The 24,805-nt window shown below is 48.1% G+C and overlaps 1 protein-coding gene across 5 annotated transcripts in view; it reads right to left on the bottom strand.

The window, feature by feature from the left end:
- The window catches only part of ETV7 (ETS variant transcription factor 7), a 49,697-nt gene that overhangs the window by 18,412 nt on the left and 6,480 nt on the right, over positions 1-24,805 (bottom strand). For 3 of the 5 annotated variants that reach the window (XR_008382594.1, XM_053603492.1, XM_053603491.1), the window contains exons 3-7: positions 13,643-13,807; positions 10,672-10,797; positions 8,033-8,107; positions 5,746-5,888; positions 3,467-3,567 (exon numbers count right to left, since the gene is read on the bottom strand). Coding sequence is in view for 4 of the 5 variants with exons in the window: in XM_053603492.1 (XP_053459467.1) it covers positions 3,467-3,567; positions 5,746-5,888; positions 8,033-8,107; positions 10,672-10,797; positions 13,643-13,807 (610 nt within the window). In the remaining variant the exon portion in view is untranslated. Of the gene's footprint in view, positions 1-1,909; positions 3,379-3,466; positions 3,568-5,745; positions 5,889-8,032; positions 8,108-10,671; positions 10,798-13,642; positions 13,808-24,805 lie in introns of those variants that run through there. The other 2 variants (XM_053603490.1, XM_053603493.1) reach the window with 2 other exon arrangements.

The raw sequence follows: 24,805 nt of genomic DNA, 5'->3' as shown, positions 1-24,805 counted from the left end.
AGTGCTAGACCTAGAACTTCCTTGTGAGGGAAAAAGACTTTGTTGATAAGAATCCACATCATAGAGGTGATGGAGAAGGACGGCACACATCCTCATGGGTAAATGCAGTAAATGGCTTGGTGAGACCAAGATAGTGGCTTATAACATTTGTTTCTTTTCCTTTTTTTTTTTTTATAAGACAGAGTCTCACTATGTCACCCTGGGTAGAGTGCTATGGTGTCGCAGCTCACAGCAACCTTCAACTCTTGGGCTTAAGCAATTCTCTTGCCTCAGCCTCCCAAGTAGCTGGGACTACAGGCACCCACCACAATGCCTGGCTGTTTTTTGGTTGCAGTTGTCATTGTTGTTTAGCTGGCCCAGGCCAGGTTCGAACCCCCCAGCCTCAGTGTATGTGGCTGGAGCTGTAACCACTGTGCTACAGGCTATGAGACCTTTTGTTTCATTAATAAATCTCTTAATATATTCAATTTTTTGAGAAACTACAGTAGAATGTCTATAAGTTGACCACCCAAGGGATTGCAACAAACTAGTCAACAGACAGAGGTGGTGAACGTAAGCACCCAGACGTGTGGTGTATGTCCCGTCCATGAAAATTAGGTCAACTTAAGGAGGTAGTCAGTGTAGGGAGGTGGTGAATTATGGAGGCTCTGCTGTATTTACAGAGTAGAAAAGGACATGTCTGTCTACTTTTTCAAACCATTATAATGTATCTCCTGCTTTTTAAATTCTCTGTGCCCAAGTGCAGTGACTCACGCCTATAATCTCAGCACTTTGGGAGGCCAAGGTGGGAGGACTGCTTGAGGCCAGGAGCTCAAGACCAGCCTGGGAAACAAACATATCAAGACTCTGGGGCGGCACCTGTGGCTCAGTGGGTAGGGCACCGGCCCCATGTACCAAGGGTGGCGGGTTCAAGCCCAGCCCCAGCCAAACTGCAACAACAACAAAGGACTGTCTCTATAAGATATAAAAAAATAATCGGGCATGGTGGTGCACACCCATAGTCCCAGCTACTCTGGAGGCAAGCTGGGAGGATCACTTGAGTCCATGAATTAGAGTTTATAGTGAGGTGTGATCAAGCCACTGCACTCTAGTCTGGGTGACAGAGAGAGACCTTGTCTCAAAAAAATAAAATAAAATTCTTTATGAGAAAGTTCATTTTGACAGATGTTGTTTTCAGGGACCCTTCACTTTTCAGGACCCTTTGTGAAAGTAAGATGTAAGGTGCCAGGTACATAGCAGATACTCAGTTAATGCTTGTGGAATGAAGACCCAAACAAAACCACTTATTACTGGAATTCAGGGAGCCATCTCCAGAGAAGGACCTAATGTGTCTGGGCAAGAAGAAGGATGGAGCTCACCCCACAGCCCAGTGGACAGCTCCAGAATCTGGGGGGCTGGGGCAGTGAACTTGCCCACACCTGCCCTCCCAGCTTTCCAATCCTGGCCCTGATGGTCCCAATGTTGGGCAAGACCCATCACCCTGGGGTAAGGCATAGCCCCTGGGAAGGCAGTTGTTGACTACCATCAACACACAAGCAGGCAAATGCCACTGTAGTAACTGGAAGGAGGGAGCTAGGAATCCATCCTGTTGTTAAAACTCTTCATCTTGGACCCATGAGCATGGCAGTGAGACAAGATGAAATGCGGCGGCGCTGGCAGCCCGGACATTGGCCCAGTGGGGCTCTGTGATCTCAGCAAGTTACTTCCCTCCAGCCTCAGTGCCCTTATCTACAGATGAGGCCCAGACAACTGGATTTCAAGTTTCTCCCAGTGCAGCTAGGTAGCTCTGAGTTGAGCAGGTGATAAGAAAAGCTCTGACATGGGGCGGCACCTGTGGCTCAAGGAGTAGGGTACCGGTCCCATATGCCAGAGGTGGCTGGTTCAAACCTAGCCCCGGCCAAAAAAAAAAGAAAAGCTCTGACACATGCATTCCTCCTGGAGCGAAGTCAAGGGGATGGAACAGTTTCAGAGGAAAAGTGAAGGGGTCAAGCCTTTTCCCACTGAAGCTTTCTGTACAGACCGGACTCAGCCAGGAGTTTCCCTGTTCATGAGCTGTCACTGCTTTGAGTCCCGAAGTCTAAGAGTCCTTATCAACTTCTCTTGTACAGGGGCTCAAGGCCAGGGCAGCCTCGGTCAGAGACCAGGGGATTTCCTGACCTGCTGAGAGCAAAAGGCAGAAGTGGCTTCCTCCTTCTGAGAAAGATGTGAATCCAAGAAGTTCTGTTTTTATTTCAATGAAAATACTCCCTACTCTTTCTCCCCCATCCTTACTTGGGGGTCTGTAAGGGCACAGGATCCCCTTAGTACTGGGGTTGGAGAGCAAAGGGAAGAAGCTGAACCCACAGAACAAAGGTGTTTTCATGCTTTAGAGCAGCTTTTGGTTTGCAGCTAACACAGATGAAGTGCTCCCTACAGACCAAGCATATATTAAGCACTTCACTAATCCTGCCTTATTGGAGTTTCCTGGTAACCCTGTGAGGTCAGGTCAGGGGAAGCATCCCCACCTTACAGAGAAGAAACCTGAGGCTGCAGAGAGGCAGAGCATCTTCCCCAGGATCACAAGGCAGATGGAGGCACAGGAGCATAGAGAGTGAAGAGGCCGAGAGCAGAGAGGGAATACCAAGGCCTCTGTCTGAGAAGCACCCAGATACATTCAGAGGCGCTAAAAGCAAATGGCCACAGCGCTGCGTTCCAGAGAGGCATGCCAGCTCTGCAAGCCTCTACCTTTATTTCCTCATCTTTAAGCCTGAGGGGGTTGGCATGGGAATTAAAGGAGATAAAATGTGTGTAAGGCCTTTAGCACAGACCTGGCTCATAGTAAGCACTTAAGAAACGTCAGCTACCATTATGGTTATTATTACGATAAAGGCTGCTAAAGCACTAATTCTGTCTCCCATTTCACGCAGCAGCCCCTGAGGATGGGTTTTTATGAGCATGCCCCTTTTATGGATGACAGAGTCAAAGATCCAGTGAGGGACCTCCATTCCCTTCTTCTGTAAACCAAAGAGGTTGGGCTGGATGCCCTATCCACACCTGGCTTCCTCTTGGAGCTGGCCGGGTAATAAGGGGTGGGGTGAATTACCCAAAGGATGACTCCCACTGCCAATGTCCTAGGTGTGAGACCTCCCAGATCCCGGGCCCAAGGCCACAGCTGTGATCCCATGGGTACAAAACCTGGCTGGGGATTCCTGCTGCCCTGGGAGGAGGAAGGAGACTGTCTTCATGGGGGAGACAGTCTCTGTCCCTCTGGTACCAGGTGCTGGGAGTCCTCCCCTTTATAGAGAGGCTTCTGGAATCTCATCCTTGAACTCCTGGCTCTCCAGCTGTTCCAGACAGCTGTTCTTGTCCTGAGACATCCTTCCTGGAGTCTTTAGAAATCTGGAATTGAGCCCCCAAGTGAAAATCAGCCCCTGTCCCAACTGTAGGGGGCTTCCGGCCCACCCACCTCAGCCCCTAGGCTGCTCACCTGAACAGGAGTTTCTGCCCTGGCTCCTTCTTAATGATGTTCAGCTTATAATAGTGGCGCAGAGCACGGGACATCTTCTCATAGGTCATGTTTACCTGGTTCTAGAATGCAAAGCAACCCCACATCAGCCCCCCACACACACTCCACCCCTGCTTCTTTTAGGCCTCATTTTCCACATCTGGAAGGAAGTAGGTTGGACTGGGTGGCTTCTTGAGCCCCTGAGCCCAGGATTTTGTGAGGGTTTATGAGTGCTTGCTAGAGTTTGAAAGGAGAAAGGCAGAGGAAGGTTGGGGAAGAAATAACAGGACATTCCCTCACCTACCTAGCTAAGACTGTGGGCCAGGAATGAACTGTATGTCACTTACCAAATATCACAAGCAGTAACAAATAAGTATGTGTGTGTGTATATATAATGCATTACATATGTACGTGTGTATGTATATACATGCATACATACTTATTTGTTGCATTACATACATATATAATGCAATATAGAGAATATATATGGGGATAGGCAATGTGCGTATATATATATATATGAGGGGATATGCAATTAGAGATATAGCATGGTGGGGTGGCACAGATGGCCTTAACACCAGCCATGTGACTTTGTCCAAGTCTTTTCTCCTGTCTATGGAGTGTAGGCAGGGCAGGGTCAGAGCAAAGATCCCGGGCTTTGGCATCGATTGAAGCCCAGCTCCACCACTTTGCAGCTGTGTGACCTTGGACAAGTTCCCTTACCTCTCTGAGTCTGTTTTCCCAGCTATCTAAGGAGCATGAGAACATCTGTCTTTCGGGTTTCTTGTGAGGACTGACCTAGCTAATCCATGAAGTCTCTTAGCACAGTGTTTGGCATGTCCTGTGTGCTTATTAAATGGAATCGCTGCTCTCTGGGCATCTCCCTCCCTGGACTATGTGGGGATAGGACCACATTAGTTACCCAAACTTCAGTTACTTACATCCTTCGGCCACCAGCGTTGCTAAGAGCAATGTAATATAATGGAGTACAGGGTCACACAGCCTGAAGTCAAATCCCTCATGAGGGAAAGGGGAAGTAAACTCTGCAGCAAGTTGTCAATCCTCACTGTGCCTCAGTTTCCACATCCAATAACTCCTACCTCACAAGGTTGTTGGGAGGATTAAATGAGTTAATACAGGTGAAGCCTTTGGAGCAGTGCCTGGCAATCAGGCACTGATTCCTATTGCATTTAGGAAATGCTATAGATTGCCAATTATCATTATTGTTAATGGATGTCTTTAAAAGACCCATTTTTTATTTAATCTTATTTGTATTTTTAAAAGGGCATATTCTTTATATTACTAATGTAAATCATAAAACAGGCATGGTAGTAACATTTATAAATCCCAATTCAAAAATAAATACTTAATTGGCTTGACATGGTGGCTCATGCCTATAATCCTAACACTATGGGAGGCTAAGGAGAGTGAATTGCTTGAGCTCAAGATTTCAAGACCAGCCTGAGGAAAAGCGAGACCCCTGTCTCTACCAAATATAGAAAAATTCTAGCCGAGTATTGTGGTGGACACCTGTAGTCCCAGCTACTCAGGAGGCTAAGGCAAAAGGATTGCTCAAACCTAGGAGTTTGAGATTGCTGTGAGCTATGATACTATGGCACTCTACCGAGGGCAACAGAGTGAGAGTCTATCTAAAAAATAAATAAATAAATACTTAATTATGAGGATAATCATAATTTGGAGTCAGACTACCTGGCTCCAAAACTCTACCAGGGCTGTGTGGTCTTGGGGAAGTCACTTAACCTCTGTGTGCCTCAGTTTCCTTACTGTAATTAAGCTACCTAAGATCACCTCACAGTTATCCATTTAGGTGTTGCCATTCATCATAATAAAAATGCTGGCCCCAGTCATTCCCATGCCTTTCCAGCTCTGACATCTGACACTGCTGTGGGGCCTGAGATTTGAGTTTCTGTCCCAGCTTTCCCCAGGAAGCCACCTTCCTCATCTGACTCAACAGCCCCACAGCATTCACTGCACGATTCTTGTAAACATGCTCTGAAAGGCTCAATTCTGAGCAAAAGCAAGATTAAGCAATTAGAAGGCACAACTGTTGAGTTTCAGGAACATTTTCCACACATAAGTGATAACTGCCTATCCCTCAGTATCTTCTGGCATTTCTGGGGCTAGTGGTGGAGGCCCCATCAGTTGAAGAAGGTCTCCTAATTTTGAGGGGTCTACTCTGACCCCCTGCTTGTCCTCTTTTGGGTATGTTGAGACCATTTCTCCTGCTGGCTGAGATTCACCTTGTGGTTTCCCCAGAGTCTGGCGAGCCCATTTGGATCCACAACTCGAAAGATCTTGGCGTCCTTGTCTTCCCACCTGATGTAGGGCTCATACCTGGTGTCAAGGAGCAGCTGATACACGTAATCCCACAGTAGCTGGCAGTCTGCAATTTAGCACAGGGGGTGCAGACAGCCTTACTGGAGCTATGAGGACAGGTGTTAGAAAGGTGCTCTTGGGGACCTGGTGGCCAGGGTCCTGGGAACACCAGCAGGTGGTAAAGATAATGGTCTTAATAAAAATAGCCATTTATGGGGTCTCCTTATTCACTGCCTCCTTCAGGCCTCATAACTCTAGGAAGCGGCTACCTTCATCCCCAGGAAAAGGTGAGGAAATGGGCTCAGAGAGGTCCAGATGTGTCTCAAGATGCCAAGCCCCTAAGTGGCAGGCAGGGCACGGAGTCTAGCCCACCAAAGCCAGGGCTCCTTTGTCACAGAGCAAGTGGGGGACCCACATGGCCAGGCCTCAGACCCCAGGTCCTTCTCTTCCGCTGACATAGTCACTTGGGCCCTTGAAGTCTATTAATTATAACTCCCATCCTCTCAAGCCCCTTAAAGATGAGGCTCAAGAATACCAACGTGCCACTATGGAAGGTGTGTGGGCAGAGGGACCTGGGAGCAACTGTGTGATCTTAAATCTCAGTACCTGTACCTAGGCCTGGTGGCTGGGTCCCTTCAGGCAAGTTAACTCATAACTCTAGGAAGCGGCTACCTTCCAACCTCTTCTGAGCCACAATCTCCTTGTACGATGCAGTGTGAGGATTAGGTAACACGATAGACAAAACAAAACCCTTAACATAGGGTGGTGCCTGTGGCTCAAAGGAGTAGGGCGCCAGCCCCATATACTGGAGGTGGCGGGTTCGAACCTGCCCCAGGCCAAAAACTGGAAAAAAACAAACAAATAAACAAAAAAACCCCTTAGCATAATGCCTGGTATAGAGTAAGTGCTCTAGACCAGAATTAAATAAAGACCTTGAAACCAAGAATGTTAAGCATTGTAATTAAAAACGTCCAATAATTATGGTTTTGTTTATTTGTTTTGCAGTTTTTGGCCGGAGCCAGTTTTGAACCCACCACCTCTGGTACGTGGGGCCGGCACCGTACTCTTTTGAGCCACAGGCACAACCCTGTTTGTTTGTTTTTTGAGACAGAGTCTCAAGCTGTCACCCTGGGTAAAGTGCCATGGCATCATAGCTCACAGCAACCTCAAACTCTTGGGCTTAAGTGATTCTCTTGCCTCAGCCTCCCAAGTAGCTGGGACTATAGGCGCCCACCACAATGCCCAGCTATTTTTTGGTTGTAGTTGTCATTGTCATTTGGCAGGCCCAGGCTGGGTTCAAACCGGCCAGCTCCAGTCTGTGTGGCTGGTGCCCTAGCTGCTGAGCTATAGGAGCTGAGCCAATAATTGTGGTTTTTATTGATACATAATATTTGTACATATTTGTGGGAGATATGTGATACTTTGTCACATCCATAGAATGTGTAACGATCAAGTCAGGGTTTTTAGGGCATCCATCACCTACAGTATTCATCATTTTTATGTGTTGGGCCAATAATTGTGTTTTCAGTGACATCCAGTAATTTTCAACCCAGATGCCAGACTCCTATTCCTCTGTGGGGGCCCCACCATGGCTAGAAAACATTTTTCAGAAAAGTTAAGTAGCTCATGTGTCAGTCTATCTGGTTGTCCATCTGTTAAGCAATCCTTTAATAATAAATGCAAAGTGGAAGTGTAAAACTTGGTTAGAGCTCAGGCTTTGGAGTCAGACTGCCTGGGTCCAAAACTCTACCAGTGCTGTGTGATCTTGGAAAGTTACTTAACCTCTCTGTGCCTCAGTTTCCTTACTGTGAAATGGAGCTAGTTACCGTACTGACCATAAAGGGCTTTTGAGGGATTAAATAAAGGCCTTGAAACCATGACAGGCACAAATAAATGCTCAATCATTGTAAAATAAATAACATTTTAAAAGGTAAGGGGGCTACTCCATGCCAATCTGAGTGTCTGACTATGACTGGGTAACCTGTAAATTGTCCGTGCCCTGGAGATAGGGTAGGCTTGGTGATCTGAGCAGCACTGCCCAGACTGTGGGCAGCACACAGGGCAGTCAACCCCTGCACCCAGCCCTTCAACAAAAAGACCCCATCATCAAGGTCAAAACAACCCTGGTCCTTATCACCCACGACCCCTCTGGAACTTGGCCTTGACACACCTCCCACCGAACCCCTGCCAGAGAAAAAGCTTCCTACTCACTGGTAATCCTGCCATCGATGGGGGCCTGTGGCAACGTGCGAAATGAGCAGATCCCTTCGGTCCTGCAGCCAAGCTCTGCACAGGGAGATAAGTTGAGGGATGCCTCCCTGCTAAGGGGTCACCAGGCCAGGCCGGGGACATCCAGGTGGCTGAGGGAGCTGGCAAGCCCTGGGCTGCTGCAGGAGGCCCCTCCGGTGGGCCGCCTGAAAGAGCCCAGTCCCCTCTGCAAGGAGATGAGCATGTTGATCCTGTGGCCCCTACCCTAACCCCAACCCCAACCCCAAACCCTTCAGCAAAAAGTCTGGGAGGCCTGAGAGGTAGCACTGCTAATGTTTACTTCACCCAGCCCCTGGTTAAGGGGCAGGCTATGAGGCCCAGGAGCCCATGTGTGAACTGTGGCCCCCAGACAAGTAACAACCTATCGAGCCTGTTTCCTCATCTGTAAAGTTGGTTGTAAAGCCAGCTGGCGACAGACCTGACTCGAGAACCCAGGTGCCCTATATGCAGTTTCTTCTCTATTTGCCCCATACATATTTACTGAGAACCTGCTATGAACCAGGTGTTTTTCTGAAAATCTTGAAGATACATCGCTGAGCCCCAAAGAGCATTTCTCCCTGAGAGTGCTTATATTCTAGTAGGTGGACAGATGATTAAAGTAAAAAGGAAATAGTGGCCAGGTGCAATGGTTCACGCCTGGAATCCAGCACTTTGGAGGGGATGAGGTGGGTGGATTGCCTGATCTCAGGAGTTCAAGACCATCCTGAGCAAGAGTGAGACCCCATCTCTACTAAAAATAGCCGAGCATTGGTGTGAGAGCCTATATTCCAAGGTCGGGAGGCTCAGGCAAGATGTTCACTTGAGCCCAAGAGTTTGAGGTTGCTGTGAGCTATGACACTATAGCACTCTACTGAGGGTGACAAAGTAAGACTCTGTCTCAAAAAAAAAAAAGAAAAATGGAAACAGTATATAATATGGGGAGAAAAAATAAAGCACCATTGGGCAGATAGAGAAATCTGGAAAAGAAGCAGGGTTGCAATTTTGGAGAGGTTGGTCAGGCCTCACTAACATGTTCACATTTGAACAGAGACCTGTAGGAGGCCGAGGCGTGAGCCCTGTGGGTATCCAGTGCAGAGAGGACAAAGCCAGGCAGACCGAGCGAACAGCAAGTACAAAGGCCCCAAGGCAGGCGTGTCTCAGGCTTGTTCAGTGAACAGGGAGGCCTGGGAGGCTGGATCAGCATGAGTGAGGAGGAGAGGAGGGCAGGGGCAGGATGTCATTGTAAGGGCTACGGCTCTAACTCCAGGTGAGAAGGGAGCCACTGACGATTCTAAGCAGGGGAGTGACTGGACCTGACCTATGAATGTCTCTGGCTGCTCTGTTGAGGAGATCACAGAAAGTCAAGAGCAGAAGTGAGTAGACCAGTGAGGAAGTTCTACAGAGGTGATGGGGGCTGGACCAGGGGCAGCAGTGGAGGAGCCGAAGAGACTGGATTGTGAATGATTTTGAAGGTAGAGCCGAAAAGGATTTGTGGACAATTGGGATGAGGGTAAGGGAGAAGAAGAATTAAAGATGACGTCTACTGCCTTGGCTTGAGCAACCAGAAGGATGGAATCAGGGTTTGCTGGGATGGGGAAACGAGGACAGGAGTAGAGCCTCTGGTTTAGAGCATTTGGGGTCCCTCAGTGGAAATGTGAGGCAGGCAGCGTGGGGTGTGCACATGTGGAATTTGGAGAAGTTGAGGCATATATGGGCATTGCTGGCACCACACGGTGTTAACACCAGGACTAGATGAGATAGAGAATAGGAGAGGCCTCTGGGCCCCGGGGTACCTCGGCAAGTAGAAGTGGGGGAGAAATCAGAAAAGGAGATTGAGAAGGGAAGACGGGTGGCTAGAGGAAAATGAGATGAGTGGAGTGTCCTGGAAGCCAAGAGAAGAAAGAGTTTTGGGGGTAGGAGAAATGGTCCACTAGGTCAAAGACTGTGAGAGGTCACAGTGAATAAGGACTGGGAGTGAGGACATGGACAACCCTATGTTCACATCCCTGAAGACCCTGATGAGAATGGTTTCCATGGAGAGATCAGGAGAGGGAGCTGAGACACCATACAAACAACTCTTTTTTTTTTTTTGGAGACAGAGCCTCAAGCTGTCGCCCTGGCAAGAGTGCCGTGGCATCACAGCTCACAGCAACCTCAAACTCCTGGACTCAAACGATTCTCTTGCCTCTGCCTCCCAAGTAGCTGGGACTACAGGCGCCCGCCACAACACCCGGCTATTTTTTGGTTGCAGCCATCACTGTTGTTTGGCAGGTCCGGGCTGTATTCGAACCCACCAGCTCAGGTGTATGTGGCTGGCACCTTAGCCACTTGAGCCACAGGCACCGAGACAATACAAATAACTCTTTGCTGGACAGAAGAGCAGAGAAATGGGCAGGGGACAGGACCCTCACCTGAATGCTGTGGCAAAAGGACTGCCAGTAGTGTCTCCAGTGTGGGAAGAGAGGGCCTGGGGCATGGCTGGGAGGGAGGAAAGCTCAGCCCACACCAGCCCTCTCTCATTGCTTCACCTGGAGGAAGCCAAGCCCTGCCCTCTCAATGCGGCTGATTTAAGGGGCTCAGAGCTCCATGAAGAGTTTCCTCACCTTCCAGGGGGCGGGAATGGAGCTGAGTGAACATCTTCTGCCAGTAGGCCTCTCCAAAAAAGGGCCCACACACCAGGGAGTGCCTCTGGGTCTTGATGTACTGGAGCAGCTCATACAGCACGTCACCTGTATGGGTGCATGGGAGGGCAGGCTGCTGACCAGGCTGGAAGGGGAGGGCCAGCCTCCTTCCAGTGCAGTCACCTGCCTCTCAGGGTGAGGGTAGGCGTGCTGATGCAGCCAGGGCTCCTGCTGCAGCTGACAGGAGGCTGGGCTGGTGATGGGCAGGGCCACCATCGCCTCCTGGTGGGTACATTTTAAAAAGCCATCTCTTCCTGCTGCTGGGTGCCCATGCAGTTTACAAAGTCAAGTTGCTACTCAGCTCCCATACACCCCAGGCTGCATTTTGTGCAACTGTATTTTTTTTCTTTTCTTTTGAGACTGAGTCTCAAGCTCTTGCCCTGGGTAGAGTGCCATAGTGTCCTGGCTCACAGTGACCTCCAACTCAGGCTCAAGCAATCCTTTAGCCTCAAGTGATCAGTTTTTTTTTATTTTTAGTAGAGACAAGGTTTCGCTTTTGTTCAGGCTTGTCTTGAACTCGTGAGCTCAAGCAATCCACCCACCTGAGCCTCCCAGAGTGCTAGGATTATAGGCATGAGCCATCATACCCAGCTGTGCAACTGTATTTCATGTCCCTAAGGGCATCAACAGTTCTTCAAAGGCTCATGGGATTCCCAGCTTCATTAAAAGATCGCCCCTGCTTTCTAAGGAGCAAAACAGTCCTAGCCTCTGCCTACAATGCAGAAATGGGCCCTGTCTGTGGTCCCAGAAATCTCTGACTTACACTTTGGGGCTAAAGTGCTGAAGGTAGGGCAGGAAAGAGTGGGAATCCTTGGACGGACAGCCCTCCTGGGGATCCCTGGCAGACAGAGGGGTAAGGTATAGGCGGTAGCCTCTCGAAGACTGGGGGGCTGATGGGGAGCAGGAGAGATAGACATGGGCATGATGGGACCAAACCCACACTCACCTGCTCCCCAGCTTTGTCTCTGTGCAGACTGTCACAGATGTCGGGGACACCTGAAGCCTTGTCTCTCTGCCCTTTCCAATTCTCCACCATGACCCAAAGCTCTTAAATCCAAGGACTAAAGGGACTAAAGTCCCAACAGCCACTGGAGGAGGCTCATAGGGAAAAGTGAGTGACAGGATTTGGGATGTGACATGAGACTAGATGTGGGTGTGTTAAGAGAAAAAGAGAATATTTAAAGAAAATATTTTTGCCACAAACACCATGGGTTTGTTTGACCAAAAGAAGGGCTACAGAAAACATGAATGTATTCTTAAGAAAAAGAGGCAGCGGGCAGTGCCTGTGGCTCAAAGGGATAGGGTGCCAGCCCCATATGCCGGAGGTGGTGGGTTCAAACCCAGCCCCAGCCAAAAACTGCAAAAAAAAAAAAGAAAAAGAGGCAGCGCCTGTAGCTCAGTGGGTAGGGCGCCGGCCACATACACCCAGCTGGCAGGTTTGAACCCAGCCCAGGCCTGCTAAACAACAATGACAACTGCAACAAAAAAAATAGCCAGGCATTGTGGCGGGTGCCTGTAGTGCCAGCTACTTGGGAGGCTGAGGCAAGAGAATCACTTAAGCCCAAGAGTTGGAGGTTGCTGTGAGCTGTGACACCATAGCACTCTACTGAGGGTGACATAGTGAGACTCTGTCTAAAAAAAAAAGAAAAAGAAAAGAAAGGAAAGAAAGAAAGAGATACTAGACCGGGCATGGTGGCTCACGCCTTTAATCCTAGCACTCTGGGAGGCTGAGGCCACTGGTAGATTGTCTGAGCATACGAGTTTGAGACCAGCTTGAGCCAGAGCAAGACTCTGTCTCTAAAAAAATAGCAGGGTGTTGTGGCAGGCGCCTGTAGTCCCAGGTACTTGGGAGATTGAGGCAAGAGAATCCCTTAAGCCCAAGAGTCTGAGGTTGCTGTGAGCGATGATGTCACAGCACTTTACCAAGGGCAAGGACAAAGTGAGACATTGTCTCAAAAAAAAAGATACCAGGGTGGTGCCTGTGGCTCACCAGAGGTGGCCGGTTCAAACCCAGCCCTGGCCAAAAATCACAAAAAAAAAAAAAAAAAAAAAGATACCAAATCAGCAAACATTTTCAACCCTGAAAATAAGTGAAGTGAGAATCAGATGTGATTCCAGAGATTCCTGAAAGGCTCCTCTGCGGCCACCACTTGCACCCCGCACCCGACTCTGCGCTGCCATACCATCACTAGACATCCATCCCTTTGACCTCAGACCTACTTTCTGGTTAAAATCAAAACTCACACTGGGAGTTAAGGCTTTTGCTATTTCGTATGCCTCAGTGTGAATGAAATTTGGATATTTCTCTAGCTGCTGTTTGTTTTGTTTTGTAGAGACAGAGTCTCACTTTACCACCCCCGGTAGAGTGCCATGACGTCACAGGACTCACAGCAACCTCAAACTCTTGGCCTCAGGCGATTCTCTTGCTTCAGCCTCCCGAGCAGCTGGGACTACAGGCGCCCGCCACAAAGCCCCGCTATTTTTTGTTGCAGTTTGGCCGGGGCCGGGTTTGAACCCGCCACCCTCAATATATGGGGCCCGCGCCCTACTCACTGGGCCACAGGCGCCGCCCGCTGCTGCTGTTTTTAATAGATGTTGGGGCATGGGAGGTGAGAGGGTGGTAACCGGAGAGGAAACAGGGCCGAAGGTAAGGGGAGGGGACAGTGAGAGCGCAGAACAGGCCCCCACAGCTCTGAAAACAAGCCGCCAAACCCACGCCTTTGCTGAAGACCTGCTCGATCTGGGAAATACCAGGCGAACGTTTAAAGGGAGGGGCTGGTTAGAGAGCGCGATTCCCCCGGGAAGCCCCGCGATCTCCCCACCCCCGGACCCCCACTGGCCTACCCGGGTTCCCATCCAAACGTTGGGAGGAAGGCCAGCGAGTTTCCCTGACCTGAACCTGGCGCACGGCGCCGGAAGTCGTCCTTGGTGAGGATGCAGAGCGCGCGGCCGTTCATCGCAAACGCGTGCTCCCGGGTGCGCTGCAGAGCGTACTCCCGCTCGGCCCAGCGCAGCCAGTGCAGTACGTCCGCCCTGCTCCAGAGCGCCGGCTGGATGCCTGCAACACGCAAGGACACTGGCTGGGGGAAGCCGGCGGCCCGGACCGCTCCCTGTCAATCTCGCCTCAGCCCCTGCTGGCCCTGAAAGCGCCTTTTGACCAGACGCGCTCCTGTCCTGCTCCCCAGCCCCTGACATTTTTCTGTCACTGTGTCCCGATCGTTTAATTCCTGGAACCTTACTTTCTTTGTAATTACATTTCACATGTGATATATGTTCGTGTTTATCATTGTATACATACACACAGTATGTATTCACTGATTTATTGGTGGCACTCTCTCCGATGTTTTCCAATCATTCATTCAACAAATGTGTAATCAGGACCTACTGTGTGCCAGCCACTGGACAGGTGTGCTGGGGTGCACTGTTATATGAATTCAACACCCCGAAGAGTGCCTGGAATACAGCAGGTGGTTAACAAACACGTATTGGATGATCTCTTGGATGACCGGCAGTCCTGTAAATGGGATGTTATTATTCCTGTTTCCCAAATGGAATGAGGCTCCCAGAGGTTAAGTGACTAGCCCACAGGTAGCAGGTATAGCCAGTCCTGGAAGCTGGGTCTATCTGGCTGTTGTACTTTCCTGCTCCACTGTGCCAACTCAAAACTGGGTTTCCAGGGCGGTGCCTGTGGCTCAGAGGGTAGGGGCCCCCGCCCCGAGGGTGGCAGGTTCAAACCCGGCCCCAGCCAAACAGCAACAAAAAATAACCCGGCATTGTGGTGGGTGCCTGTAGTCCCAGCTACTTGGGAGGCTGAGGCAAGAGAATCGCCTAAGCCCAGGAGTTGGAGGTTGCTATGAGCTGTGACGTCACAGCACTCTACCGAGGATGACAAAGTGAGACTCTGTCTCTAAAAAAAAAAAAAAAAACTGGGTTTCCTCAGGGAACATCCCAGAGGACAGGGAGTCTCCTACAGCCATCTTCAGTTTATGTATTTTCCTTTTTTTTTTCAGTTCCTTGCTTATTTTTTTATCTTTATTTCTTTGCTTTTTGTTGTTGTTGTTGTTGAGATAGAGTCCCACCCTATGCCCTGAGCAGAGTGCAATGGCATCATAGCTCACTGCAACCTCAGACTCAGGCTGTGGGCATCCCACTGCCTCAGCCCCTGGGATTACAGGCGCTCGCCACAGTGCCTGGCTGGGTTTTTCCATTTTTTAAGGAGTCAGGGTCTCACTCTCGCTCAGGGAAGTCTTGAACTCCTGAGTTCAAGCAATTCTCCCTCCTCAGCCTCCCACAGTGCTGGGATTACAGGTGTGAGCCACGGCGCCCGGCTATTTTTCCTTCCTTCCTTCCTTCCTTCTTCTCACTGTGTCACCCTAGCTAGAATACCATGTCACCGTTATTAGCTCACTACAACCTCAGATTCCTGGGTTCAAGTGATCCTCTTCCCTCTGCCTTTTAAACAGCTGGGACTACAGGCACCCTCTACACCACCAGCTAATTTTTTCTATTTTTAGTAGAGACAGGGTCTTGCTCTTGCTCAGACTGGTCTTGAACCTCTGACGTTAAGCTATCCTCCCACCTTCCAGAGTGCTAGGATTACAGGCATGATCCACTACCCCTGGCCTGTATGTCCTTATTTTTGGCAATACCCAGTCGAGTGGTTATTTCAACTTTGCCTGGGCCTCTTAAGCTCTTGATGCCAGTTATTTCCTTCACTAGTTTGGGTTGTGTTTAACAGGGCCACGTTATGACTTTTATGGACCCTTGGCACATTTACCTTGGTGGGTACCTTCCTGCATTAAAAAAAATGTAAAATTGGGGCGGCGCCTGTGGCTCAGTCGGTAAGGCGCCGGCCCCATATACCGAGGGTGGCGCGTTCAAACCCGGCCCCGGCTGAACTGCAACCAAAAAATAGCTGGGCGTTGTGGCGGGCGCCTGTAGTCCCAGCTACTCGGGAGGCTGAGGCAAGAGAATCGCTTAAGCCCAGGAGTTGGAGGTTGCTGTGAGCTGTGCGATGCCACGGCACTCTACTGAGGGCCATAAAGTGAGACTCTGTCTCTACAAAAAAAAAAAAAAAAAATGTAAAATTGGCTCATCGCCTGTAGCTCAAGCGGCTAAGGTTTCAGCCACATATACCAGAGCTGGCGGGTTCGAATCCAGTCCAGGCCTGTCAAACAACAATGACAACTACAACCAAAAAATAGCCGGGCATTGTGGCAGGCGCCTGTAGTCCCAGCTACTTGGGAGGCTGAGGCAAGAGACTCGCTTAAGCCCAGGAGTTGGAGGTTGCTGTGAGCTGTGTGAGGCCACGGCACTCTACCGAGGGCCATAAAGTGAGACTCTGTCTCTACAAAAAAAAAAAAAAAGAGAGAGGCCTTCCTTACTTCTATTTGGGAAACTAAGAATGAAAAAGAGGAGAGAAATGTCTGAAATTGCAAGAAATAATTTTTTTTTTTTCTGAGACAGAGTCTCACTTTGTCACCCTTTGTAGAGTTCCAGGGCATCATAACTCACAGCAACCTCAAACTTTTGGGCTCAAGCAATTCTCTCTCTCTCTCTCTTTTTTTTTTTTTTGATACAGAGCCTCAAGCTGTCGCCCTGGGTAGAGTGCCATGGCATTGGAGTTCACAACAACCTCCAACTCCTGGGCTCAAGCAATTCTCCTGCCTCTGCCTCCCAAGTAGCTGGGACTACAGGCACCCACCACAACACCGGCTATATTTTGGTTGCAGCCATCATTGTTGTTTGGCGGGCCCGGGCTGGATGCAAACCCACCAGCTCAGGTGTTTGTGGCTGGCGCCTTAGCAGCTCGAGCCACAGGTGCTGAGCCTCAAGCAATTCTCTCTCTTTTTTTTTTTTTTGTAGAGACAGAGTCTCACTTTGGTAGAGTGCCGTGATGTCACAGGACTCACAGCAACCTCCAGTTTTTGGGCTTCCGTGATTCTCCTGCCTCAGCCTCCCGAGCAGCTGGGACTACAGGCACCTGCCACAATGCCCGGCTATTTTTTGGTTGCAGTGCTGCCGGGACTGGGTTTGAACCCGCCACCCTGGGTATATGGGGCCGGGGCCCTACTCACTGAGCCACAGGCACCGCCCTCAAGCAATTCTCTTACCTCAGCCTCCCTAGTAACTGGGACTACAGGTGCCCACTACAAGGGCTATTTTTTTGTTTGTTTTGGTTAGCAGGCATGGGCTGGGTTCAAACCCACCAGCCCCTGTGCATGTGACTGGCATCCTAACCACTGAACTCCAGGCACCCAGCCCAGAAATAATATTTAGAAGGTAAAAAATAGATGTAAGAACTGGCCTCTGTGGTTCTACATACCACAAAGTTATGTAATGAAGATCTAATGGTCTGAAAAGCTCAGGTTGAAGTTTTCATTGGAAAGAAGAAAGAGCCCAGAAATAAGTAAGTGTGCACATTCATGTGTATGAGTAAAGCTAATACGTGACAGAGGAGGGATTTTAATTCAGTGCTAAGATACAGTAAAAACACAACAGGCTCTCTGCCTGGAAAAAAATAGTTAGAACCTCACCTCCCACCATTCACAAAAGTCAATTCCAGGTATATTAAATGCCTAAAGAATAGAACAATATAAATCTTAATAGAAGTAAAAATAGAAAATTATATGTATTACGCAAGGGTAGGGGACACCTTAACTATGACGGGAAACTCAGAGGCTAAAATAAAAATGAAAGACACATTTGACTACATTAATTTTTGTGTGTGTGACAAAAGATACCATAAACAAAACTAAAATAAGATAGATTTCAGGGAAATCATTGTAATGCAGATGAGAGATAAAGAGCTATTGCCTATCATAGGTCAAGAGCCTTTCAAATTGATTTTTTTAAGGCAAAAAAACATTACCAGGCATGGCATCCATAGCTCAGTGGCTAGGGCACCGGCCACATACACTGGGGCTGACCGGTTTGAACCCAGCCAGGGCCTGCTAAATAATGACAACTACAACAAAAAAATAGCCGGGCGTTGTGGCAGGCACCTGTAGTCCCAGCTACTCGGGAGGCTGAGGCAAGAGAATCGCTTAAGCCCAGGAGTTGGAGGTTGCTGTGAGCTGTGTGAGGCCACGGCACTCTACCGAGGGCCATAAAGTGAGACTCTGTCTCTACAAAAAAAAAAAAGAGTTTGAGGTTGCTGTGAGCTGTGATGTCATAGCACTCCACTGAGGGCGACAGCTTGAGACTCTGTCTCAAAAAAAATTACCAATAATTCACAGTGGAGTGAGATTTCTCAACATTGGCACCACTGACACTTTGAACCTGATCATTCATTGCTTTAGGAAGTTGTCCTGTGCATTGTAGAATGTTTATCACCATCCTTGGTCTATCCACTCCTTGCCAGCCCAGATCCAACAACCAAAAATGTCTCTAGACATGACCAAATGTCCCAAGGTGGAGTGGAGGGGCAAAATTGTTGCCAAGTGAAAACCCTGCAGTACAGCTAATTCATCAATAAACAAGTGACAAGACATGTCACTTCAATGGTCAGGGAAAGACACAATCAGCGAAGAATGAGCTATCGTCTTAATAGGAGTGCAGGGGAAAAGATGCCTTGCTAGTGAAAATAGGAATTTAGAGTCTGCATGGGAGATCAGTCTGGGGATTCATAAATGAGACACAAAAGCTGAAAACTGTAAAATGTAGAGATCACATAATGGGAGACTTTTGAGGGGTTAATGGCAGGTTTCCACAGCCAGCCAGGGCTCCTGGGGCTAAGGGGCCAACTGCCAATTGCATGATATCTGAATTCACATTTTTTTGCCCAGTTCCCTAGTTCACTAGATTTGATGCTGTCAGCCTAAAAATTCAAAACTCTGATTCCTGAGTCAAAGATGTATGTTTTCCTGGGTTTGGCAAGAGGGTGTGGGTGGATTACACGCCCACCTGGCTGTTCCTCCTTCCTGAAAATATTAACACTGCACCAAGAGGGGAAAACCCTGAACTTTGCAGACATCATCAACCACAGATGCAGTTCTGCTTTCCAGGTCCAGAGAGATGGGCAGGGGACTTCCCAAGATGTCTCCAGGAGACCCTGAGGTCACACCTAGCCTACAGTAGCACCTTGCACCTCATCTGTCATCACTTTGCTACCGTCAGTCCAAAAGTAAAGAAGACCCTCTTATTTCCCATGTTTTCAAAGAATACTAAGGTCAAAAGGCTTTCTAATAGGACTGAGCCCCCAGGAAATGACCAGGTCCCAACCAATGGGTCGGTCACCACAGTCTCAATCAAGCCTAGCAGTGGCTAAAAGGCCCTGACACCTGTAGAATTGCCACTCATGGGTCAGCTACCCAGGGCTGGGCCAAATCCCCAAGCTCAAAGTCCAGGCTCCAGCTCAGGTCCCTTTACTGGCCACATGTCTAGTCCATTTTCATTGGTTAAAACAAAATACCCAAAACTACATGATTCATAAAGAAAAGGAATTTATTTCTAGCAGTTATTAAGGTTGGGAAGTCCAAGGTTGAGGGGCTGCATCTAGAGAGATTCTTCTTGCTGGTGGGGACTCTGTTGAGACCCAAGGCAGTGCAGGGCATCACATGAGGTTGCTGTGAGCTGACCATCCTAATGAGTTAGCTCAGGTCTCTCCTCCTCTTCTTATAAGGCTTCCAGTTTCCATCCCATGATCACCCACCAACTCATGAACCCATTCATCTCTTTATCTATGATTAATCCATTCATAAGCACAGCACCCTCCTGACCCAATCATGTCTTAAAATCTCACCCCTCAATACTGTGACACTGGGGATTGAGTTTCAACATGAGTTTTGGAGGGGACATTTATTTTATTGCTTTTTGGTTTTTTTTTTGAGATAGAGTCTCACTATGACACCCTTGGTAGAGTGTTGTGGCGTCACAGCTCACAGCAACCTCCAACTCTTGGGCTTAAGCGATTCTCTTGCTTCAGCCTCCCAAGTAGCTGGGACTACAGGCACCCGCTACAACTGCCACACACAACACATGGATGAAGTTCAAAGACATTATGTTGAGGAGGAAAAAGCCAGACATAAAACTAAAACTATGATCAAAAACAAACAATGCTGGTTTGGCGCCTGTAGCACAGTGGTTATGGCGCCAGCCACATGCACCAAGGCTGGTGGGTTCAAACCCAGCCAGGGCCAGCTAAACAATGACAAATGACAACTGCAACAAAATAATAGTCAGGCATTATGGTGGGCGCCTGTAATCCCAGCTACTTGGGAGGCTGAGGCAAGAGAATTGCTTAAGCCCAAGAGTTGGGGGTTGCTGTGAGCTGTGACACCACTATACTCTACCAAGGGTGACAAAGTGAGACTCTGTCTCAGAAAAAAAAAAGTAAAAACAATGATAACAACAAAAGCACAGACGACAGTGCCAGGCCAGCTATAAACTGTGACCTAAGACGTTGCCTAAGTTTCCACATCTATAAAATGAGGATGATGACATAACTATACTGGCCACACATAGCTGGCACAAGGATGCTAGGAGAAAATAAAAAAAATTTTTTTGAGACAGTCTCACTCAGTCACCTTGGGGTTGAATGCCGTGGCATCATAGCTCACAGCAACCCCAAACTCTTGGGCTCAAGCGATCTTCATGCCTCAGCCTCCTGAGTAGCTGGGACTACAGGTGCCTGTCATAGAGACAATCAATTTAAAGAGAAGTGCCTGGCAAGTGGTATGTGTTTTCTGAGATAAAAGGAGCCATGAATGTCAGATGAGGCAATATGTGTAAAATGCTGGCACTCATTTAAAAAGGTGGAGATTTTACATCTTTCATATTAACCTGGATAGAGTTGGAGAACATTCTCTTTAGTAAAGTATCACAAGAATGGAAAAGCAAGTCTCCAATGTACTCAATGTAGTCAGTACTAACATGAAGCCAGTAGACCAGGCGTCCTCAAACTGCGGCCCGCAGGTCACATGAAGTGGTGTGAATTGTATGTGTTCCCGTTTTGTTTTTTACTTCAAAATAAGATATGTGCAGTGTGCATAGGAATTTGTTCATAGTTTGTTTTTTTTTTATATTTACATAGTTTTTTTTTTTTAACTATAGTCCGGCCCTCCAATGGTCTGAGGGACAGTGAACTGGCCACCTGTTTAAAAAGTTTGAGGACGCCTGCAGTAGACAAACTAATACATGGCCACACAAGAGAACAACTCAATTAAATTCAAGTTGGGGGGAAAGGGAAAGAGGGAGGAGAAGTGAGGAGGGAGGGGGATTGGTGTGCTCCCACCTACTGGGCATAATGTAAGGGTATATGGCATGTGGGATACAACTACAACAGGAACCCTACCTAACAAAGGCAAGCACTGTAACCTAATTGTTTGTACCCTCACATTAATCTGAAAAAAACCTAATAGCTACTTGTAAAAAATAAAATAAAATAAAATAAAATGCCTGGCACTGGGTCTGGCACACCTAAGAGCTCAATAAATGCTGGCGAGTATTATGTAACATATCAATTATTCTCAAGAAGTCTCCCTGATATAGTTGCCAGGATGAGCATAACTAGGACTCCCCTTAACAATCTAACCAAGTTAAACTCTGGAGCTTCATCTGCAGAACAGCCCTCTCCCTCTCTCAGCAGTAATCCACTGCTTTTTCACTTCCTTCCCATTAACCATCTTTGTCTCTCAAGACTCCAGCCGAGTACCGAGTACCCTGTCGCCTTACTCTCCCTGCATGGTGACCTGCTCACTGGGGATTTCCAGCTTGGCTAGCTCCCAGCTCCCAAGACAGATCTGGACAGAGCCCCCAGCTGGGCGGCTAGAGGAGCTGCCTGTCCAGGGCACAAAACAGGTCTGGATGTGGGGACTCTCCCTACCCTGCACTCAGCTGTATGGCCCTCCACCGCCCCTCTCCCGGGACATGTGTTTGGCAAGTCAGCCCGAGGCCCCCTGGCCAGCCCCCTCTTTAGGCCCACACCCTACCCCTATCAGACCTCTCTTCCCACAGCATCCCTTTCACTCTCTTGCTCAAGAAGTTAAATTGCTCCCAATTCTCAAGCCCATCAAGTCAAAACTTCTCTGTCCTAGTTTTAAGACCCCCTCAAGCTGCCCCTCCCCACCTGATCAAAGCTATCTCCCCCCAACTCCTCACCACATCCATGCAATGTATTTATTTATTTACTTTTGTTTTTGGAGACAGAGTCTCATTTTTGTCATCCCCTGGTAGAGTGCTATGGCATCATAGCTCACAGCAACCTCAAACTCTTGGGCTCAAGCGATTCTCTTGCCTCAGCCTCCCTAGTAGTTGGGACTACAGGTGCCCGCTACAACGCCCGGCTATTTTTTTCTGTTGCAGTTGTCATTGTTGTGTAGCAGGCCTGGGCCAGGTTCAAACCCGCCTGCCTCAGTGTCTGTGGCCAGCGTCCAAACAACTGAGCTACGGGCGTTGAGCCGCACACCCATGCAGTTTACTAGGAGCATGTAACCTAGTAACCTCCAGGAGCAACAGAGCTGGACCCACCTTTAGCAACCAAATCAGAACAAACAGCTAGTTTCTACCTACCTTGTAGGGTTCTTATAAGAAGAATGCAAGAGACAGTTAAAGTACTTGGCCAGCACCCTGAAAATGGGAGCTATTCTCACCTGATGTGCTAGAAGTTGTTGCTCAAAGTAAATGACACTGTGGAGTCTGAGGAATGTGGGTTCGAAACTCACTCCACCATTCTACCGATGGGTAACTTTGGACAAGATAATTCACCTCACTCTAAGGCTTAGTTTCCATACCTGTAACGTAGGGATAATAAAAGGAGCTACTTCTGAGTATATTCAATCAGACAATAATAAATACAACAGCACAATATGTCAAGAGTACAAGCTCAGCAAACGGCCTTTATTACGATCACCAGCATCCTCACTGGTGGACTCTGGCCTGAAAACAGAGGGACTAGCTTGTTACTCTGCCATGATGACTGTGGTTTATCACTTATGTTCTCCATTTATTGTGTCTTCAGAGACCCCTCAAATCTGTCACCCCATTGCCTGGCTCCATTTTCTCAGCCGATAATCCTTTTTTGGGAAGCACACTAAACTTTATGGTCGTCACCAGCCTGTGGGGGCAGGGCCAACACATACAGTTGTGTCTGTGTCCTGCACAAAGGCACCATCTGAGGGGAGGAATGAGAGAGTGGGGGTAAAATCCAGCTGGGGAGCATCTCCTGGGCTCTTTCCAAATGAAGAATCTTTTCAATTTATGCAAAAAGGCATATGGTCCAGGTCCTGCATTTAGGGAAGAGGGAGGTTTCTTATCCTCAAATTAATAATTTTTGCAATTTCCCATCTGTTTGCTCTTTGCCATATTCCTTTTCATTGTCAGGTGGTGACATCACTGTCAATACTCACAGCTTCCAGAACATTCACTTCTAATCCCCACTCCACCTCACACCTGTCTTGTATACCTGCATCCATCTAATTTCCTGCTTCTATTATGCCATAATCTAGGGTAGCATTTCTCAAACCATCTTGACCTCAACCCAAGGCAAACGAGTACATTTTATATCATGACCCACCCACATATGAATAAATAGCCTAAACAAAGTATCCCTGAAGTCACAGGTACCTTTACTATTTACAATGTACTCTGGTATATTCTATTTCATTTTTAAACAATACTTATCCTACCCAAGCATGGTGGCTCGTGCCTGAATGAGGATTGCTTGAGCTCAAGAGTTCAAGACCAGCCTGAGCAAAAGCAAGAACAAGACCCTGTCTCTATAAAATATAGAAAAATTAGCTGGGCATTGTGATGAGTACCTGAAGTCTCTCCTACTGAGGCAGGAGGATCACTTGAGCCTAGGAGTTTGAGGTTGCTGTGAGCTGTGATGATGATGCTACTGCACTCTACCCAGGGTGACAGATTGAGACTCTGTCTCTAAATAAATAAATAAATAAAAATACTTATTTTCATCCATTAAGTTGATTTTACTTGCTTAGCGATTCGTTTGTTTGTTTGTTTGTTTGTTTGTTTTGAGACAGAGCCTCAAGCTGTCGCCCTGGGTAGAGTACCGTGGTGTCACAGCTCACTGCAACCTCCAACTCTTGCGCTTAAGCGATTCTCTTGCCTCAGCCTCCCAGGTAGCTGGGACTACAGACGCCCACCACAATGCCTGGCCATTTTTTTTGTTGTTGCAATTGTCATTGTTGTTTAGCTGGCCTGGGCTGGGTTCAAACCTGGCTCCCTTGGTGTATGTGGCTGGTACCATAACCACTGTGCTATGGGCGCTGAGCTGTGCTTAGTGATTCTTGACCAACATTTTGAAAACAAACTGTGGTCCTCAAACCAGCACTATCAGCATCACCCAGATTTCACTGGAAATGCAGAATCTCAGGCCTCACCCCAGGACTACTGAATCAGAATCTGCATTTTAACAAAAATATACACATAAAATTCATATACACAAAAAATCTGGGATTCCTTGGTCTGGGATACCAGGAAACCACAAGTATTAGAGCTGATCTATTCAATTAAGTGCCTGGGAACTCTCTTACAAGGGAAAGGTGTGAACTTGACATGGGCGTCTAAAATCTGTTTGAGCTCCCCAAAGGCCCTTTTCTCTTGCTTTACACTTCAGGGAGTTGCAGAGAGGTGTCATCCCTCTCCCTGTGACTCTGAATACAGGAGGTAGTGCTATATGTCTCTTCCCATGGCTTATTCACAAGAAGGAGCTTTGAAAGTCAAGTTCAAAATACAAAGGTATCTCAATTCCTCCCCCATCTGAAGAGGGAAATTTACAACCTTTCCTTAGGGAAATAAGCTCCAGGGAAATGAAGAGACTCAAGACCAAGAACTAAGAGTCCTGGGTTTGAGGCCCAGTCTGGCTATTTGCATCACAAATGACTCTCTTGGTCTCACTGAGTCTCAGCTTCTCTGTCATTAAATGAGGTGGTGGTGGTGACCATCTCTAAACTGCCTCCTCTCAAAATTCCCCCATGGTGTCCCTTGAGGGTGCATTACTTCCTCCCAGACTCACTCCCCTGTGACTTTAGCAGGTACTGCACACAGTCCTAAGGCCTGCTCTGCCAGCTGTTCCTGTCTTGCAACTGTGTCCCAT

Source organism: Nycticebus coucang, chromosome 9 (assembly GCF_027406575.1).
Source record: "Nycticebus coucang isolate mNycCou1 chromosome 9, mNycCou1.pri, whole genome shotgun sequence".
NCBI classification, from domain to species: domain Eukaryota; kingdom Metazoa; phylum Chordata; class Mammalia; order Primates; family Lorisidae; genus Nycticebus; species Nycticebus coucang.
The sequence above is the reverse complement of the archived record's forward strand: the minus strand, read 5'-3'. Positions and strand labels throughout refer to the sequence as shown.